Genomic DNA, 22,657 nt, shown 5'->3' with positions numbered 1-22,657 from the left:
TGTATATATATGTATATGTGTGTGTGTGTGTGTGTGTGTGTGTGTGTGTGTGTGTGTATATACATATATGTATATATCTCCAAACAGAAATTGTGGAGCTGAATTTTTCAACAATAATTGAAAAATTGCAAGAAGCATTCAACAACAGACTTGATCAAGCAGAAGAAAAAGCATGCTTAAAGACAGGTCATTTAAAATAATCCAATCAGAAAAGCCAAAAGAAAGAATAATGAAAGAGAATGAAGAAAGCCTAATGGATTTATGGGACATCATCAAACAGACTAATTTACACATATGCAAGTCCCAGAAGGAGCAGACAGAGACAAAGGGGCAAAAATCTAATTTAAGGAAACAATGGCTCAAAACTTACCAAATCTGAGGTAGAAAATGGACATCTGAATTCATGATGCCTAAAGGACTCTAAATAGTAGAACACAAAGAAGAATATATTGAGAAACATTATAATCAAATTATTGAAAATCAGAAACAAAGAATTTTGAAAGGATATTAACAAAAAGTAACTCATCATGTACAAAGGAGCCTCCATAGACCATAGATGGATTTCTCAGCAGAAACCTTGCAGACAAGAATATTCAAAGTACTGGAAAAAGAAAGAAAGAAAATAAAGAAAATAAAACTAAAAAACTATCAAAAATAAAAAATACTAATAACAAATATACCAAAAAGGAAATTAAGAAAGCAATCTCATTTACGGTAGCATCAAAAGCGAAGAAATACTTAGGAATAAACTTAACCAAGGAGGCGAAAGGTTTGCATACTGAAAACAATAAAATACTGAGGAAATAAATCAAAGCAGAAACAAACAAGTGGAAAGAAAACCTTGTTCAAGAGGTAGAAAACTTAATTTTGTTAAAACACCCATACTACCCAAAGATTCTACAGATTCAAGAAAATCCCTATTAAAATCCCAGTAGCATAATAATTACATAATAAAAACTACAATGATGTTCAAAAACAAAGAAGGATTATGTAAATGGAGAGCTATTCCATGATCATGAGTAAGAAGACTCAATATTGTCAAGATGTCATATTCAGCCCAATTTGATCTATAGATTGAGTGCAATCCCAAATAAAATCCCAATAAATTACTTTATGGATATCAGCAAACTATAAAGTTTATATGGAGAGCTAACAGACCATAATAACTAACGCAATATTAAAGGAGGAAAACAAAGATGGAGTACTGACACTACCCAGCTTCAAGACTTACTATAAAGCTACAATAATACAGACAGTGTGATAATGGCAAAAGAATAGACAAGTAGATCAATGGAACAAAACAGAGAGCCCAGAAATAGATTCAAATAAACATAGTTAACTAATCTCTGACAAAAGAGCAAAGGAAATACAAAAGAGCAAATAAGTAAATGATGCTGGAAAAACGGGCTGTTTACATGCAAAAATAATATTAATCTAAACAAAGACCTTATACCCTTTACAAAAATTAAACCAAAATTGATCACAGAATTAATGTGAAACATAAACATAGTGTATAGAATTCCTAGAAGATAATATAGGGGGAGGGGGAAAGTAGATGACTTTAGGTATGTTGATGACTTTTTAGACACAACACAAAAATGCAATCTTTGAAAGAAATAATTCATAAACTGACCTCATAAAAATTTAAAATGTCTGCTCTTCAAGAGTCAGTGTCAAGAGAATGACAAAACAGTCCCTAGACTGGGAGAAAATATTTGCAAAAGACACACATGAAAAATGACTGCTATCCAAATTATACAAAGAACTTATATAACTCCACAGTAAGAAAACATACAATCCAATTGAAAAATGGGCCATCGACCTTGACAGACACCTCACCAAAGAAGACATACAGAGGGCAACCAAAGCACATGAAAAGATGCTTTACATCATATGTCATCAGGGAAATACAAAATAAAACAACAAGATACCACTACATACCAACAGAATGGTCAAAGTTTGGGACACTAATAACACCAAAAGCTAGTGAGGATATGGAGTAACAGAAACTTTCATATGCTGTTAGTTGGAATGCAAATTGATACAGCCACTTTGGAAGACAGTTTGGCAGTGATTTAAAACTAGACATAGTCCCGCCATATCATACACCAGTCTCACTCCTTGGTATTTACTCAAAGGAGCTGAAAACATATCCACACAAACACCTGTACATAGATGTTTTTATGCTTTACATAATCGCCAGACTTGAAAGTAACCAAGATGTCCTTCAGCATGTGAATGGATAAACTGTGGTATATCCATACAATGGGATATTATTCAGCACTAAAAAGAAATGAACTATAAAGCCATGAAAAGATATGGAGGAAATTTAAGTGCATATTCCTAAGTGAAAGAAACCAACCTGAGAATGATAAATACTGTATGATTCTAATAATAGGACATTCTGAAAAAGGCAAAACTTTGGATACATCAAAAAGACCAGTGGTTGCCAGGAGTGTTAGGGGGGAGAGATGAATTGGTGGAGTACAGTGGATTTTTAGGGCAGTAAAAATGTCTGTATGGTAGAATAATAATAGATACAAGTCATTATATTTTTGTTGAAACCCTTAGAATGTATAAAACCAAGAGTGAACCCTAAAGTAAACTATGGACTTTGGGTGATTGTGATATGTCAATGTAGGTTTATCCCTGGTAAAATTATATCATTCTGGAGAATGATCTTGATAATGGGGAGGCTATGTTGTGTGATAATAAAACACAACTCCACTCCCTGTGGAGTGGGGGGCAGAGCATATATGGGAAACCTCTGTACCTTCCTCTCAACATTGTTGCGATCCTTAAACTTCTCTAAAAAAAAAAAAATATTTTTAAAGATAGCCTGCAGTATGGGAGAACATATTTGCAAACTATATATCTGATAAAGGGTTAATATCCAAAATATAGAAGAAACTCCTATTACTCAATAGTAAATGAACTATAACTCAATTTAAAAATGTGAAAAGGGCTTAAGGAGACATTTTTCTGTAGAAGTCATACTATTGGCCAACAGGTAAATGAAAAGATACTCAACATCACTATCAAAAAAATGCAAATCAAAAACCACTATTTGATATCACCTCACATCTGTTAAAATGGCCATTATCAAAACAAACAAATAAACAAAAACAGAAAATAATCAGTGTTAGCAAAGTTGTAGGTTAATTGGAACACTTGTGCACTGTTGGTGGGAGTGCAAAATAGTGCAACTGCTATGGAAAATAGTATGGAGATGCCTCAACAAATTAAAAATAGAACTATGATCCAGCAATCCCAATTCTGGGTATTTATTCAATAGAATTGAAATCAAGATCTAGAAGAGATATTTGGACTCCTGTGTTCATTGCAACATTATTCTCAATATTCAAAGCATTAGTTTCAATTGTCTAGAGGTAGAAACAACCTAAATGTCCATCATTAAATAAATGGATTAAGAAAATGTGGCACGTACATATAATGGAATATTGTTTAGCATTATATACATTATATGCTGTAACATGGGTAAACTTTGAGGACATTATGCTAAGTGAAATAATCTTGTCACAGAAGGACACATACTGTTTGATTCCACTTGTATGAGGTTTTTTAAGTAAACTCATAGAATCAGAGAATAGAACAGTGGTTATCAGGGCTGGAGATAGGAAAGAATGAGGATTTTCTGTTCTGTGGGTATAGAGTTTCTGTCATGCATATAAAAAACTTCTAGATATCTGCTGTACAGCCATGGGCATAGAGTTAACACTCTACATTAAAATTTTGTCAAGAGAATGGATTTCATGTTATTCATTTTTTGACAAAAGAAAAAGAACCAGTTGCTAAAGAATTTGCCAAATATACTTGCAGTAACTTGAATTCACGTAAGATGCTGCTTAAAAACAAGAAATAGTAGAGTCTACTTATTTTGTGAATACAAGTATATATCTATTGTCATTTTAGTGAATTTTTACTGAAACAGAGTATATAAAGCATTTTTTTCCTTCTAATGACCCTCCTTTTTTTTCTGGGTTATTTTCCCTTTTTTTCCTGAACTGCTAGTTAATTTGCCTGAACTATTGACACCATATTTGACATTTTAAAAAATTCTCAATTAGCAATTGGAATCCTTTCAGCTGTATCTATGTGATGCCAAGCAATTAGTAGATTTAGTCAATTCGTGAAAACAATCCATCTGGCTACTTTGGTGAATAGGCCTTTACTCAACTCTCCTTTATGTTGTCTCTGAATTATCATTAATTCTGTAAGCATGAATTAAAAATACAACATTTTATAGAAATTCCTGAAAGAAATTTTACATCATTAGATGGGATGCATTCCCTCTGTTTGAGGTTCTTTGATCCCAATTAACTTTTAGAAACAAACCATATTTGCAAAATAAATTTTTGGAGATGGGGTCAAGGGTCATCTTCTTATGGCTATGTGTCATTACTTTGCTACTTATGTTAACGCTGGTTTCTAAATTTGATTCTAAGTTTATTACCTGGTGATCTTTTCTCACTTCAATATTTTTTATACTATAATTTTTCAAATTTCTATATGATGTGGAACCCCTCCATATTTAGGATAAACTGTTGGTTCAATTAAAAATCTTGCTATTATGAAGTAAGCTGAAGAAAGACTCTTTGACAGTTTACCTGACATAAAATGTAATCACACTTAATTCACATATATCACATACTCACTTCTACCTAATTGACCATTTTAGAATAATTTTGTTCATTATCAATAAGGAAATTATTCATACCTAGCTCCATGAATAGCATTCTCATTCCCAAACTTCTATGAGTTGAATTATTGACCATAATCCAGAGTAGCTGTGTCAGTGCTCTAGTCTCAACGGTGAGCCAAAGGCATATGAGTTGTTGCAAGTTTGGTCTGTGTAGGCAAAATACATAACTCAGAAAATGCTTCTTTTTTGTGTGTAATTAAAATTTATTGGGGTGACAATGGTTAATAAAGTCACATAGGTTTCCGGTGTACAATTCTGTAATACATCATCTATATATCACATTGTGTGTTCACTATCCAAAGCCAGCTCTCCTTCCATCACCATATATTTGATCCCCTTACCCTCATGTACCACCCCCTGCTCCCTTATCCTCTGGTAAACACTTAACTATTGTCTGTGTCTATGAGTTTCTGTTTCTTTAGAAGATGCACGCACACACACACATACAAAAAAAATCTGTTCTCATTTTCTGTAACATGAAAAGCATTAATGTTATAAGATTTGTTTGAATGGGGAATTTAGTGCTGCCTAAAAATCTATCAGGTGCAATATACCTAGGCAGTCACACAGAACTAAATATTTGACTATTGACTGCCCTTGAGTGTTCCTATAATTGTTTTATATATAAAAACCGTATTATTCTAAGGACATGTAATGCATCATATACCTCTCTAGTTTCCCCATGGTGCGTAGTACTTAATTCAAAATAGATGCTCTAGGTTACACTTCGTGGAGGAAATAGAGCTAATTACAAACAAAGAGTCAATTTCTGTTGTGAATAAGGAAAAAAGGAAAAGGAAAGATAAATGGAATTAAATTTCATTAAAAATAAAATTGAGATTTAGAAGTGTAGATAAATCTATATAATGAAGATGTCAACATTCTGGGACAGAGAGTTCAGAGAAGATATATAAAGATGGGCATAACAATTATTTTTTAGCCAAATAACTAGTAACTTGGCAGTTGAAAGACAGGAGATTATTTAGGCACTGGTTAGTGTCTGGAAGATGATTCAGTAGGTTAGTTTGGGCCTATGGCATTGTGGTGAAAATAGACAGTGAGGGAAGAGTCAGTTAAGACTCAAAACAAATACAGAAGCCATGGTTGGAGTAGTAAGAGGATTACTAGGACAGTGATGAATAACAGAATCACAGCAGAAAGAGCATGTGAAGTTACATCATAACATGAATAATGAATGATAGGACCAGGGAAAAATAAGTCAAGCAGAATGGAGGCGGAAAAGAGGTTTGAAATTTATATGTAAAAGTTCAAAGAAGTATGTTAAAACCTGGAGAACAAAGAATTTTTACTTCCAATTTGGATAAAAAAGAGAGTTTAGTAGCAAAAATCAAAATATAAAAGTTCAACATGTGATTTGTAGGTGTTGGCTGTACTAAGCATGTGAATTCAGTTTTTGATGCTGTTTCATAGCGTCTTTATCTTGAAACATAGATTGAAATGTAAGATTTTTACATCTTACAGTTTGTTGAGAAGTCATGGTCATAATATTCATTACATTCATTCTTTCTCATTGGAACCTCAGTGATTTCTTCAGTAAACTAGTTATAATGTTGATAGACATTATAAGTGAACCCAAAATTTTTCCAAAAACATGTCCCAATCTGGGTCACCAAACAGCCTCTGAGATCTGATTCCCATTCCAATGTTCTGTTAAGCTTTCATTCAACTTGCTGTATCGAGAGGAAAGAATTTTCTAAGACAATAAATTCACTGTATTCTTAAACCTTATTAGATTCAACAATGTTTTCTCTTTTTTCTAAAATGACTTTATATGACAACATAACTGAAACTTTCCCAAGCTTTCTCCATTCTATTTTAAATTCTAGATGTAATAAACTACTAAGATTTGACCAATGACCATAAACTTAATAAAAAAATTTTTATGGCTGGTATTTGCAGTAATATCTCTGATAATACTATAGTAATAACAACAATAGCAACAAAAAAGAGCTTGAGACAGCAGGATCCTTAGACCACATTACTCAAAACATAGTTCATAGGCCAGGAGCAGAAACCCCCTAATAAAGAAACTTTGAGAATTTCTTCAAAATGTATAATATGAATTAAAGAAAAAATGAATTTATGCATGAATTAAAATAAAATTCATTTAAATGAATGAAAGTGAATTTTTAAATGTGTAATATGAATTAACAAAAAGGTGAGCTAGAGAAATTACATTATTGTTCTGGAATATCTATCCCAGGATGTGGAGGGTGGAAGTATTGAAGGAATCAAACCAGAACATTTTTCACCATCACCTAGCATAGTGATGTATAGCATAATCGCATATATTAGTTACCATGTAAATTTTCACTTAATATGAAAGGATACATGAATACTTGGAAACAAATTTTAAAAACCCAAACCATAGTACATGTTTTGTATTTTGCACAAAATGAAAGATCTTATGTTAAAACATGTGTTAGTTATTTTTTGCAAACTTAAATGTTATCTTTAATAAATATGTATTGAAACTATGAATTAATGAATAAGAATTCAGGTCATCTGAGCGTCATTACCCAAGGAAATACTTCCTTTCTAATTCATTTCTAGCCAACAAGACCAAGGCCCATCCACATATTAGCCCCTGTGATTTCTCGATTTCAGGACCAACTACACATCCTTGATCCAAATTTCAGCACGTATGCCTGGGATAACCGAGAATTTGCTTCACCTCTGTAGAAAATCCTTTATTGACGTCTGTGACTCAGTGGTTAATATTAGGTAATTTAACGTTTTCTATGATTAGTGCAGGTAATTGCTACTTCCCATAACTCCTATGCCCTTAGGCTCTTTCCCATGCCATTTCCAGAGTGGAAATTCAGAGATGTGGTATGAATAAGCACCAAGAAAAATACACTGTTTTGGTTTTTGTGTGTGTTTTTTTTCCTGAAGAACATGATCCAGTCAATAGTCTACTTATATTGGTTATCTATACATATTTCAGTACTTAAGCAAAAATGCATACAATTTGTAAATAGCAATTCCTTATTATTTTAAAAAGAAACACAGACTTGGATGTTCTATTAAAGGTACTTTTTAATCTTTGACCAGCAAAAAGTCAATATTCATTATTTTTTAATGTCACTGGAAAAAAATAGACACATGTGGAAAGAATACTCTCTTTTGAGAAGAGAAGCAAGAATAATATATTCATATAAAATTATCAGTGGATCATTCTCTTTGTTTTAATAAAACAAAGGAACACCCACTTTAATAATTGAAAGTGTCAGGGTTGTTGATTTCTAGTTTAAACTATGGTACTTGCAATTTTTTTAAGGAAAGGAAGCAAAGATTTGTAAAAATAAGTGTCTACTTTGTGTCTTTTTAAATTAGAATTGTATGACTCTAATATGGCAGGTTCATTTATTATAAAGTGTTATTTGACCAAAAAAATATGAAACAAAAAGAAGAAAAAGCAATGAACTCAGACATTAACGGAAAAAGATTGTCAAATCTTGCAAAATTATGAGTTGGTAAAATGACAAGCTAAAGACAAGCCAACATGGGCTATTTTGACATGTCTTATCTTTAATAAATGCCTATCGTCCTAGGCAAGTATCTTTAAACATACATTTTGTTGCTGTTTCTCTAAATTTAATGTACATCATCAAATTTCTTGATGTACATCAAGAATGTACATCAGCAAATTTCTTAATGTACATTACTTAAGTACATCGAATTTAAGATAACCAAAATGAAACTCACAATCTCCTCACCTCCACCCTGCCCCTCCTACTGTGATTAATTTATCCATCTCTGTTAATTGACCACCATCTTCCACAGAACAGATGTGTCCTAACCCATTTTTCTAAACACAATTTTGTATAACAAATTATTTCCCTTTTTTTTTAATTTCCAAGAGCTAGTCTAACAGAAACATTTGGCTTCAGCATATAATTAAAAACTTAACAATACTAATAGTGGCTTCAGAAGCATCCTCTCTTTGTCAATGTGCAACTATTTACATTCATTTGCATGTAATTCACTTTCATACCCATTCACTGGAGTATGAATATTACTTAGTCAAATTGGCAATTAATTAATACAATCGTTATATATTCACTTATTAAAATGCACCACACAATTCCTATTTTCTTGGGTGCTTTCACTGAATCCATGGGATGTGAATTTTGAACAGCTGTGGCTGTTTATGCCATTGTTCTTGTTGTCCTGAAGATCCAAGTGGACATTCATTTTTTTGTTGTTTTCTCTCCTGGCATCAAGTTGAAATTTAAAAATCTCACTTTCATTGGCATGCTATCTAAAAGGATTTATTTTACCTTACTCAGTGTGAGTCCCAAAACTATGAACTTTTTTTTGATCACTGATTTCAAGTCAAGTTTCAACTATTGAATAAAGATCAGAATCTTAAGTGAAATTTTAAGATAGCCAGTGCTAGAAGTCTTTGTTTTTAGATGACAGAGATAACTTGTGGATAATTTTATTAAGTTTCACCCTGTGGAAAAACACAATTTTTAAATGGACATCTATGGTGCATTCATCTTGTAAGCTCTGTACCAGATACTTTTATGTTCACTAAAATAATTCTAGAAGATAGGTACATGTGTCTCAATCTTACATATGTCAAAACTGAAGCACAGAGATGGTAAGTAACTTGTCCAAGATTAAAGGATATTGAAGATGGAATTGCAATTAGGTTTATAAACTCCAAAATGTGTGATCTTTACTGCTATAGAATCTATTAATGTTTGAAGAGAATAATTACAAAAAAAAAAGGTTAGCAACATCATTGGAACAAGTTCTCAAATTTAATATCTCGTAAATTAGTATTTTGAACATTTCCTGAACACTGTGATAAAGTTGGAACACTTAACTTCACTTACCCATGCCTCTTTTTCTGCTACTGTTATTGAACCCCCATAAAACATGATGATGATGTTTGTTATTATTCTACACAGTCAAATATAATTAATATTTAATCACATGTTTATCATTTCTATTCTAAATTTTTGTATTTCCAACTGAGATCATTTTCTTTTTGTTTAATTCCCCTTAGTTTTTCCTTTGGTTTGGAGATGTTATTGACAAATTCTATCAGCTTTTGTTTGTCTGAAAACATCTTTATTTCACTTTCATTTATCAAGCATATTTTCATTGAATATACAATTCTAGATTGTTATTACTTTCTTTCATTGTGTTCAGGATGACATTTTATTGTCCTTTAACTTCGCTTTTAAAAAAATAGCTGTCAATTCCATTATGATGCTTTGAAGGTGATGTATTTTTTTCTCTGAATTAAGATTTTTTTCTTTGACACTGATTTTCAACAGTTTTACTATAATGTAACTGTTTTTCTCATATTTACCATACCATGTTACCTGAAAATAAAACCTAGCCGGACAAACAGCTCTAATGTGTCTATTGGAGCAAAAATTAACATAAGACCAAGTATTAAATCACATTACATTTTATTACATTATTTTACATTATATTACATTATATTAAGACCCGGTCTTATATTATAGTAAAATTAGACCGGGTCTTATGTTAATTTTTTCTTCAAAAGACACATTAGAGCTGATTGTCCAGCTAGATCTTATTTTTGGAAAAACACGGTAGTTGATAATTGTAGCAGTTCTGAAATCTGTGGATAGGTGCCTTTTATTAGTTTTTAAAAAATTATTGGATAATATCTCTTCTTGGTTAATATCTTTTAAATTATTATTTCTGCCTCATTCTATTTCTCTTCTCACACATTGAGAATTTAATTACATGTATTTTGGAATTTTCAACATGTATTACTCATATTCAGTCCTGCATTTTCAATCTTTTTTTCTCTTTTTTACTTTGAATATTTTTCCATTAGCTTGGATAGTTTTACTAGATGGGTTTGTCTATCGACTGTTAAATCTATCTGTTGCATTTCCAGTTAACATATGTAAAATACAGCATAGGGAATACAGTCTATAATGTAATAATTATGTATGGTGTCAGATGGGTACTAGACATATTGTGGTGATCACTCTGTATTGTAATGTAATGTACATAACTGTCTAATCTCTATGGTATATATCTGAAACTAATCAAATAGTGTATATCAACTATAAGTAAAAATAAATTTAAAAAATATCAGAGATAAAGGGAAAGTTTGATAAATTAAACAACCCTAAAATTACAATACATCAAATGGTATGAAAATACATGCCACAGTGTGAGAAGATATTTCCAATGTATTTACCTGAGAAAGGTCAATTTGCATAATTATTTCTTATAGTTAACGGTCTTTGTTGTTGCTGCTGTTGTTGCTGTTGTTGCCTTTAGTATACTTTTTATTGAGGTATCATATGTACAAAAATATATAAGCCATAAATAGATCACTAGAAAAAAGTGTACAGATGCTTATAACTAGACCAAAAAGTGTATTACCGGAATATTAGAAACTCTCTTCACATTTTTCTCTCCACCAACATGCACCCTGCAACCAAAATGAAAACCGTATCCTGATTTGTAATACAATAGACTAATTTTTACCCATTTTTAACTTTATTTAAAGGGAATCAAAATGCACATGTTCTTGTGTGTCTTTCACTCAACATTATGTTTGTAAGATCATCCATGTTGTGTGTGTTGCTATAATTCTATAATTTCCCTTGCTGTATAGTATTTTAATATATGATTTGATTGCCACTTATTATTGATGGATATTTTAAGCTCTGCATTTTTCCTTTGAATATTTTCTAATTCTTTATTAATATTTTACATAATATCATATAAGTACTTGAACTTATTAATCTACTTATTTAAACGTTTCAGAAAGCGTTTTTTTCTTTTTTATGTAAAGACTTTTCATCATGCGGTATTGCCTTCTTGTATGCCTGATGATTTTTTACTGAATGAGTGACATTTTGCATGAAAACTTGTAGAAATTATGTGATACTCTAGATGGTTATATTCTTCCTCAAAGTATTTTCCTTTGCTTTGGCAGACAGTATTAGGAAAGAAAACCTCATTCTAGTCAGTAAATGAAGGCATTTGAAGCTGGGCTTCATTCTTTAGGCGAGTTTGTCTCTTTCAAGTCTATCCTTACTAGACTTTGTCCTTGGGGGTTGCAGCTGAAAGCCGGTTGTTTACTTAGTTGACAGAACTCGAGCTCCAATTGTTCCTATCCGTTCAATAAAACCACTCAGGCTCCTGCTAATCACTATCTCTATTCTGATGAATGCCCAATATTTACCTGTAACTGAATTATGTCTCCTGAAATATAGACCCATAAATCCCCAAGCACCAAACTGATATTGATAGTAGGGTCACTCACAAGTATTTTAAACTCATGTGTACAACATAGAATTCCTCTTCTTCTACCCTACTTCCAGATGAAGCCACCTCCATCTCCTTTATACCGTAGGTCAGTGAGCAACAGGATCTTCCACTCAAATCCCAAGCAATATACCTGATAACCACTCTCATTCTTCCCATTCCCTCACCCTTATATCTAATCCCTCATCAAGACCTCATGTTTCATCCTCATTATTATTTCTAGAAACCATTTATTTCTTTTTCTTTCTTTTGTTACCACCTTATTTAATGGAATTATAAAACACTATCAGAATTGGTCTCCCTGCTTGCAGTTTAAAAGTATATATAATATTCACATTCCCCCAAGTCGTCTTTGAAAAATAAAAATGTGATTTTGTCACTCCATTGCTTAAAATCCTTCACAGACTCTTCATAATCTGTAGGAAAGTGTCCAAATGGTTTAACATGGGATATATACTTGTATATGTAGTATATATATTTCATGATCCCTGAGTTGAGTGTGAAGTAAAGATAAACCATCTAGAAGATGAAAATATATATAGTTAGAAATTTTGGTATGGCAAGCAAGAGAGAACCCTGGAATAGAGTTATTATTTTGGAAATTAGTCTCCTAGAGTTGAGAGTTGAAGTTGTGAGAGTAAATTATAAAGAAAAAGTGTGGAAGAAAAAGACAAGAGGATTGAAGATATGTATGAGTGAAAGAGGATTAGCATTTTTGCAAAGGAGAACAAAAAATAATTTCATTGCAAGCAGTAAAACAAACAGAAGTCAAATGTCATGGGAAGGATAGGTTGCTTGTGTTTGTGTGTATTAATCAGTGAAAAGTGGACAATGGTGAAGACTGGCCATATCTCTGAAGAGTTCTGAGGACAGGGTGGACGTCCAGATGCAATTCTAAGAGGTGACACTAGAGACACGCACCTGTAGTGATTTACCTGTAAAGCGTAAAAAGACATGGATAACTAGAAAGTTCATATTTCACTCTTGAACAAAGTCCATTGAAGTGAAATTACAGCTACTGAATGTAGCCCCTCATAGCAGTGCAGATGCTAAGATCATGGAGCCTCGCCTTCTTCACAGGCCAGCCTTAAATGCCTAGGAATACCTATTATTGTAATAACAACGCTGTTTTGGTCTCTGGCAGCTCCTTCCTATACAGAACCCTTGGTGCCAAGGAGGTTGAGCCCCTCCCTGCGAGGACTCATCCCACTTACAGACAGGTGAAAAGTCAAACCTGGTTTCTGGCTTTCCTCCCTGTATTTTTCCTCTGAAGAATATTCTTGGATTTGATCCTTATAAATGATTATCTCCTTTGTGTTTCCATTTTATAACATTCTTCTGTGCAGTTTCTCCCTGCCCATTTATGTCTGGGAAGATACTGCTTTGCTAAATCCCTTCACAGATGAATTGTTAATTGTGGTATCTTAATTATTCGCCACACTTCCTCACTGATATCAACACCCCAGTGACATCATTTAGTCTCTCTGAGAAGTTCTGTTTACATTAACATAATGTACAGGTGCCAATGAAAACACGTTTGTCAAATTATAGGCTTTTATATTTTCCTGGGGAGCCAAAAACTGAAACATTTTAGGCGTACGTATTGCTGTATGTGCATATATACTAGTAACTTTTGTAAAAGTTTGCTTTCTGTTAATCTTAGGTAACCTTTTGTGAGGCACAATTCACACTACAGATGTGGTTCTTGGCAGTGTCCCATCTGGCAGACTTATGTTAAAAACAAACAAACAAAAAAAAAACAAGAAGTGGCACATTTGCCTGCTGTTGTTCTGCGTACAGTCAGAAATTTATAGACAACCTTGCCAAGGTGTGGAGTTGGAGAATAGGTTTGAGCTCAGCATATTGGCGTCTTTGCCCAGAAAGAGAAGGAGGCAAAACTGACAGTGGAAAAGAGGGCCGATGCTACACTGATGGGTGCAAAAGAGGTAAGAAAAAGGAAAAAAAAAATTTAGGATTTCATGGGAAGTTTTTAGTACCCTTTTATGACTACTAGTCAACTTTCCTGCTTCTAAAATCTACATTCCGTAATGATTCTGGATGACTCTATTTCTACCTGTTTTCCTTACAGGAGTTAAATTTAAGCTATAAGCTATTTTCCATGTGTATCAGTTGCTTTATTTGTTGTTGTTTTGCATTGAGAAAAATTGTTTTATTTCACCTTAATTCATTCATTTGTATTTAACTGAGATATTAGTCATTTTATCCTTTGAGAAAGAAAGTTTTTGGTTTAGGAAATCCCACTTGAAACAAATATATTCATTTCTAAATTATAGAAATTACAATTAACTTAAAGTTTAGAACTCATCCTTGAAGTGACAGGACAAGCAGTTTCAAAGGCCTTCACTGACACTTTGTGGCAAAGGGTGGAACTACAGTATTTTTCTAAAGTCTTTTCCCGACATGTTTATCATTTTACACATGTGTAATATGATAAATAACAGTCAAGGAAATATATTACATATCTGTATACATATATTTGCAAATTAAGTTTTAAAAACAACAAAAAACTGGACAATCTTTCATTAACATATCTAAATTAAAATAGCACAACCTACCAGAAACTATATTTTGATTTTATAAATAATGAAAACTGTATATAAAAATTATGTGATTACTGTCTTTAACACTGCCATTAATATTGTGGAACTACAATATTTTTAAATAATTGTGTTAGCTGTTTGTAAATTTTAAAAAAATGTAAAATGAGTAATTATGATTGCTCTTAGGCATTTTCATTCTGTGTTTAAGATTATTGAGGGACATCGTTATAGTTCAAAATTTTATTTTCCATTTTATAGCCCCCTTTGTAATTGAAACTGATTTTAAATGCAATAAAATATATATATAACTTAAAAATCACCATTTTAATTATTTTTAAGTGTACATTGACATTGTTGAGCAACCATCACGATTTTACATCTCCATAACCTTTTTCATCTTGTAAAACTGAACTCTGATCCCCTTAGAAAATGATACTCCATTTTCCCCTCCTTTCAGCCCCTGGCAACCACCATTCTTCTTTTCATCTTAATGAATTTGACTAAATTCTTGATATAAGTGGAACCATACAATTACTGTCCTTTTGCATCTGGCTTATTTTCCTTAGCATAACATTTATATCATGTTTTAATGTTACAAAAATTAAATAAATTTGAAAATGCTTAAAATAAAATTCATATATTTAGTACAAGTGCTTTCAAGATGCTCAGTAATACACCACGTACAATGCATAATCATAAAATCAATTATTGATATTTCAAGACCTACGTGTATGTTTAACAAGAGATACAATCTCACCTATGCAACTTCATGTTTTTAATAAAATCATATCATTAACGGATTAATGCTTTATTACTTTATATAGTCTTAGTTTAAATTTTTCCAAGCACAAGTATTGATTTGAGAGAGAAAGCAGTTTTTCCATATGTGGGTTTGATAGATATAAAGCAAAAGCAGTGTATTGAAAGTGCAGAATAAAATGACAAAGGTGTTTTCAAACTTATATTTTATTTCCTATTTGAAAGTCAGTTTCACTTTTGGCCCATACAATAACAGGAAAATAACTAAGATTGTTTCTAAAGACTCTATCTAGATATTATTTTAAAAATCCTTCTTTGTATCACAACCTGCAGATGTTTCCATATATCTTGAGCCACTTTTACATGTCAGTCCTACAGAGAAAAGACAGGAGATACATATTATTAGATTTTTATAGAAGAGAAAGTCAATAAAATGAGGGATGAGAGAGAAAGGAATAAACAGCCTTTTAGCTTCTTGGCACTTCTCAATCTCAGAAATCTCTATTTCAATAAAATCTTTCTGAGAGCTGGAGTTTCACTGACTGTATTCCTACTTTCTGGTATCTCCTACTGATCACCTAATCCTCCCTTGTCCTTGGTTAATGAAGGCAGACTTTCAAGTACAAACTCACTGCAAATGAACTTTAATATTGGTGTATCATGATCATTCAAATAACTGATTTCAAAAGTAGTATCAAATTCATGTCTTAGGACCTATCAAAGCTTATCAGAATGTAGTATATGGAGAATTGTGAACAAAGAGATTTATTGACAAGCAACAAAGTTCTCTCTCTCCTTTTAAAGAAGCTTGTGGGTAAATGTACCATACCAATGGCAGGAACATACTATAATTTATGAACAAATCAATGCCATGAATATTTATTTATTTGCAAAGTATGTTCTAGGCCATGTTTGTGTTGGGAAAAAAGCTATACTAAACAAGAAGTGCAAGAAAAAGAGAAAGGCCAGGTCAACATGATATAAAATAATAATAATAATAATTTTAAAAAGCCTTTGTACCAGTATATGGTATATATGTATATATGTATACATATATATGTATACAGTATATATGTAGGTAGAGAGAGAGAGAGAGAGAGAGAGAGAGAGAGAGAGAGAAATATATATAGAAATACCTATAGTAATCTATAATAATTCTAGAATGTGATTCCTGACCAGGAATGGTACACTATCTGATAGGCTTTTAAAGAAGAACGAGGTCATGTTGTATTAGCCTAATTAAGAAAGATTTTGTGAAATAAACTATTTTTCTATGTTTGATTGGTTTTGGATGTTTATAGGTAGGATTTAATTACTTGAAAAAAATGGGTTGAAGTGAAGTTTGGTCATTTCCTAACAAAGCTATGGCATTTACAATGGCCTGGTCATAGAATATGTTTGCTATATAGTAAGATATCAAACTTATCTTGTGGGTCTGAGATTTTATGGGCAGCATTGCAAGATGTAGAGGGAAAGAAAGTTCAACTAGAATTTACCGGTAGAATGGCCATCTGAGGATTTTTTACCTAAAGAAGAAGACAAGGAGAGCTACTGTTGAAATGAAAGAGATATTGTAATTGGAGAGAATGATATCAAAGGATAAAGTGGATAGGAGTAAAGATAGGCAGGGTGAAGGTGAACTATTAGGAGGTTATTGCAGTACTCCAGCTAATAATTACCATAATCTGAACAGATATTTGCAGTAGGTATAGAAATAAAATTACAGAGGTAGGAGATTTCAAACATAGGTACTGGGGAGAAAAAGAAAGGATATTATACTTCAGAGAAATATGAAGGCCGAGCTGAGAATTTAGTAAAAGATGGTAAATTTAACTTTGCATAAATGTAATGTTCTTTCAAGAGAAGGTGGTGTTTACCTTGTACCTTTAATATTTTGAATGGATTAATGAATGAACAAATGGATATTTGTTCAACACAGATTTAGGAAATATGCACCTGGCCCCTAAAAGATGTTTGTGCAGCTCTTGATAGCTCATGTAAAGATATCTCCCGTTAATCTGAAGCGTTTTCACAGTAAAAAGACTAGGGTGATGAGAGGGCCAATCCTGCTATTATACAGAAAGGGTCTGGTGGTATTTAGCCCCGAGAAGCAAAGTCTTGGGAAATAGGCCTGGCCATAGTCTTTAACATTTGAATGTACATAATGTGAAGACCATACTTAAGATATTTTAAAATGGCACAGTAGTATTATCTTACATGAAATCCAAATTCAAATTTCTGTGATTGTCCAAATAATGTTCTTTATAGATTTTGTTTTGGCATTTTCTCCCCAAGATTCAAAAGTAAAGAAACATCGACACAACACCACAAATTTCTAGTAACTGTTTTCATATATGACCCAAAAAAGTATTACCTGGCTGTTAAGAAAGCGAACACGATCTCAGGCTGTCCTAATAGAGTGCTATTGACCAAAGCAATCATCCTGTTGCTTGCTGCTCTGGTGAGATCACACCTGTACATGTGTTTGCCATTATAGTAACTCATTTCAAGCCATTGCTGATAATCTTGTGTGTTCAGAAGAAAGGGACCAGGGTGATGTGAGATGCAAAACCCTGCAGTTGCACATGAGGGTTCAAGAGATATTTAGCCTGCATAATGAAAGGCTTGGGGAATGGTCATAGCTGTGGCCTTCAAAAATTTGAATGACTACCATTATGTATTGAATTGTGTTTCTGCAAAAAGATATGATGAAGTCCTAACCCTCAGTACCTCAGAATGTTGACCTTTTTTGTAAGTTAGGCCATTGCAAGTATAATTAGTCAAGATGAAGTTGTACTGGAGTAGGGTGAACCTCTAATCCATTAGGAGTAGGACCTTTCTAAGAAGATGGCTATGTGAAGATAAAAACATAGAACATCATGTGATGATGAAGGCAGAGATTGGCATTATGGGACTGCAAGCCAAAGAATACCAAAGATTTCTGGCAAACCACCAGAAGTTAGGAAGTGTCATAGAAGGATTTCCCTACAGTTTCCAGAGGGTAGAGCACCACCCATGGTTGAGGAGTTGTGGCCAATACCTAGCTTGGCCAGAAGAACAGAGCACCAAGCCACAGACAATTATTCTTAAGCTTTAAAACCTAGTGGGATTTGCCTTGCAGACTTGCAAACTTGCTTTAGACCAGTGACCCCAATTTCCTTCCAATTTCTCACTTTTACAATGGGAACATATACCATATTCTTGCCCCACTATTGTATTTTGGAGACAGTTAACTTGTATCCTAGGTATCACTGGTCCATAAATGAAGAGGAATTTTACCCTGGGAAGGATCCTACCCCAAATCTCACCTATTCTTGATTTAGATGATGTTTAGATGAAACTTTGGATTTAGAGTTAATGCTGGAATGGGTTAAGTATTTGGGGACTGTTGAAATGGAGTGAATGTATTTTGCATATGGGAAAACATGAATTTTTAGGGACCAGGGGGCAGACTGTTATGGGTTGAATTGTGTCCCTCCCCAAAAAAGATGTTGAAGTGTGCCAACCCATACCTCAGAAGTGACTTCATTTGGAAATAGGATCATTGTGCATATAATTAGTTAAGAAGAAGTCATATTAGAGTAGAGTGGGTGCCTAATAAATAGGACTGGTGTCCTTAAAATAAGACAGCCACATGAAGACAGAGACACAGAAGGACTCCATATGATGATGAAGGTAGATTGATTGGAGTATTGCAGCTGCACGCCAAGGAATGCCAAAGATTGCCAGCAAACAACCAGAGGCAGGGAAGAGTCGAGGAACAATTTCTCTACAGGTTTCAGAGGGAGAATGGACCTACTGAATCCTTGATTCTAAATTTCTAGTCTCCAGAGCTGTGAGGCAATCAATGTATGTTGTTTTAAGACACCCATTTTGTTGTACTCTCTTACAGCATCTCTAGGAAACTAATACAAGTACAATGTAGAGAAATGGGTAAGGCTTATTATTTCTTTGCTTCCTGGGAAGAATTAAAATCCCCTTAGCAGAAATGAAAGGGAAGCAGGTATCAACTCAACATGAACAAAAACTTGCTAGTACTTAAAGCCACCACAAAATGAACTCAAGGATTTTAGCAAGTCATTAATTCCCTACTATTGAAAATGTTCAAGTGGATGGATGGGTATTTTACAGAGGTGCTTTATATATCAAATGGCAAGTTAGACTGAATGATCTCCGTCTCCAAAATTCTATAAACCTGTTAAGGTCCTATCAAATAGACATTGGCAGCTTCATTTTCACCTCTGCTTCAGTAAAGGGCACAATATAATCACATAGCATGCTGGATAAGATTTAAATCTAAGCTCTAGCACTTAAGTAGCTATTAGACCTTTGACAGATTCCATTGCTTCTTTGGCCTTGGCTTCCCACCTGTTAAACCGGGATATTAATAGTAATCACTTCATGGTATTATTATGAGGATTAAGATACTTAATAACTTAAATTGTTCAGAATAGGGTATGGCACATAGTAGGTCGTATAGCAGTGTTGGTTGAAAATATATTTGCTTTCATATTGGTGAGACATAATGCATTAACATTGTCTTTCCATCACTGCCATTTCTCGCCTCCAAAGTATGGAGAATTGGGAGACAAAATAGAACTTGTTATATTTTTTGGTCTTGTTTTCTTTTGTATATTCAAAATTGCATCATTTGGACCATTTATTGACCAAGTACCAGCAGCATGATACTTTTGTCAGTTTTCTCATAACGAGCTGTGATGGTGTGTTAGTCAACTGCTAGAATGGGTTTGTGCATAAGCGTGCTGGTGTGTGTGTGCGCGTGTGTGTGTGTGTCTTTCAAGTGTTTCTGAGAAATAAATCATTCAGCAGCAGCGTTTTCAGATAATAAAAATTACAGTTTAATAAACTTCACTTGAGATTTTGGGTACTAGGGTACTGGATTAGAGGAAGACGTAAAGTTTTTAAAAATTAAATCTTCAAAAATACAGTTATTTTATTAGCATCTGCTGGTGACTGAAGGGTAATTTCAGCTTCAGGAGTTAGTAAAAGTATTTTTCAGAATATGATACTCTTAATAAATGATGCATAATTGTCAAAAATAAATCCTCATTCAGTGATTTAAATTTAACAAAATGTGCTTTTATTTCTCCTTTGTGTAAGGTTACTAATCACTACATCATTTGAGTGCATAGGAGACAGCTCTGACAGATTAATAATACTCCAGGCATATTCACAGTAACTTTCATTGAAGCAAAACATCAGTAAATGTGGTAGCAGTGCTTATACCTATATAATTCTGAAGCCAGTGATTATGGAACCTTTGGATATACCAGACAGAGGGAGGGCAGAGAGACCAGCACTGAATGCTGTTTCTATAAAGAGCAACTCAATGATATAGCTCAGCTTTTAGACATAATGATATACTGAAAGATAATGAAGAAGACCCAACTATGAAAGTACTGAAAAGTATGTTTGATTTAAGGTGATGTTTAGAGGCCATTGGGAGTAATAGAAAGGAATATTGAGTTTCTAGAATTTATATGTACTTTATTATAACTCCTTCGTTTTCACAAAAGAAGTCAACTAACTCTTCACTTGGTGTTTAATCCCAGTTCTGTGCTTTGTGAGCCATCTGTGCATGGAACTTAGACAAGTTCCATGAATTTCCTGTGTCTCAATTACCTCACGTGTAAAATGTTGGCAATGACATCTTCCCTTGGGATCATTATCAAAAATAAATGACCTGAGTATATGAACCATCTAGCTCAGTATTTGGCAATAATGGGAGCTGAATAATTGTTGATGTTTGTCTTTTAAGCCTCTTCATCTATTAAAGTTCCAAATGCAGAGTTTGGGAGCAGATAAGGGTAAATGTCATGGATGAGGCAGACACTACAGTTCACTGAAAATAGCTAGCTACTAATTCATCTCAATTCAGTAAATATTTTTTGAGTATCTACTACATGCTGAGCACTGAGTGAACAGAAAGAAGAACAGTTATTTTTTAACTTCTGCAAAAATCATTCAAAATTAAGTAAATGTAAACACAGCTTTATGATCCGTTGAGAAATGTTTACAAGGTAAACAAACTGATTTTAAGCATGCATTCACACAGATTGACCAATTCAGTGAAAACACAGCCCAGCCTTAAATTATCTTTCCTTTTCAATATTTACTTGTGGACTTTGTAGGAATATTAATTAGCTCGATAGTGTTTCTTCATCAGTACCTATTTTCTTTGTTTAGTTACTGTCTTAGTCTGTTTGGTCTACTATAAAAAAATGCCATAACCTGGGCGGCTTACAAACAACAGAAATGTATTCTCACAGTTCTGGAGGCTGAGAAGTCCAAGATCAAGTTGCTGGCAGATCCAATATCTGGTGAGAGCCCACTTCCTAGTTTATAGACAGCAGATTTTTTGCTGTGTCCTTACATGGTGGCAGGAGCAATGGATCTTTATGGGGTCCCTTTTATAAGGACAGTAATCTGACTCATGAAAGTTCTACTCTTATGATCTAATCACCTTCCAAAGGCCCACCTCCTCAAACAATCACATTGAGGATTAGGACGTCGATTTATTTACGAATGTGGGGAGGACACAAACATTCGGTCCACAACAGTTACTATTCCTTTTTCTTTCCAATTTAGTTTGTGTGGCAGTGTGGAAGAACCACCACATGAGGACGGTAACCAACTACTTCATAGTTAACCTTTCTCTGGCTGATGTACTCGTGACCATCACCTGCCTTCCAGCCACCCTGGTTGTGGACATCACTGAGACATGGTTCTTTGGACAGTCCCTCTGTAAAGTGATTCCTTATTTACAGGTAATTGTTTTTGACATTTTGTGGGGTTCAAACACAGAAGCTACTGAAAAAAGCATTTTCATGTATAGTCACAGTGCTCTCTTAAGTTAACCAGTGAGTTAAGAAAGAAATATACTTGCCCAAGGAGTTGGCAAACAAGGAAAATAGTACTTGAGACTTTCTGGGTAAACAAGTTAAGCTCTGGGTAACAATAAAGCAACAGAATCCTCAAGTCATCATTAAATGCTGCATAAACTTTTAACTTTTTTGATCTCTAATTTTCTGATTATAAAATAAGCAACTGGAACAAAGTAATGACTGAGCCACTCCCAGAACAAATAATTGAGGATTATCTGTTTTTAGAAGTGGTTTCATTTCATACTGAGAAATTAAGAACTATGTGATCAAAGCAGTATAATGAACAGGTTTTAGTGTGGGTTCTGAATCAAACTACTAGGTTTAGAATCTCTGTTCTGCCATTCACTACATTGTATGTTATTGAGCCAAATACATAAGTTCTTTGTGATTCACCTATTTTAAAAGGA

The 22,657-nt window shown here is 33.4% G+C and overlaps 1 protein-coding gene across 2 annotated transcripts in view; it reads left to right on the top strand.

Annotated features, from left to right (window-relative positions):
• The window catches only part of HCRTR2 (hypocretin receptor 2), a 96,663-nt gene that overhangs the window by 38,238 nt on the left and 35,768 nt on the right, over positions 1-22,657 (top strand). For both annotated transcript variants that reach the window (XM_081044953.1, XM_081044952.1), the window contains exon 2: positions 21,955-22,133. In XM_081044953.1, coding sequence (XP_080901079.1) covers positions 21,955-22,133 — 179 coding nt within the window. The remainder of the gene's footprint in view (positions 1-21,954; positions 22,134-22,657) is intronic.

Source organism: Rhinolophus hipposideros (assembly GCF_964194185.1).
Source record: "Rhinolophus hipposideros genome assembly, chromosome: 3".
Taxonomy (NCBI): domain Eukaryota; kingdom Metazoa; phylum Chordata; class Mammalia; order Chiroptera; family Rhinolophidae; genus Rhinolophus; species Rhinolophus hipposideros.
The sequence above is the reverse complement of the archived record's forward strand: the minus strand, read 5'-3'. Positions and strand labels throughout refer to the sequence as shown.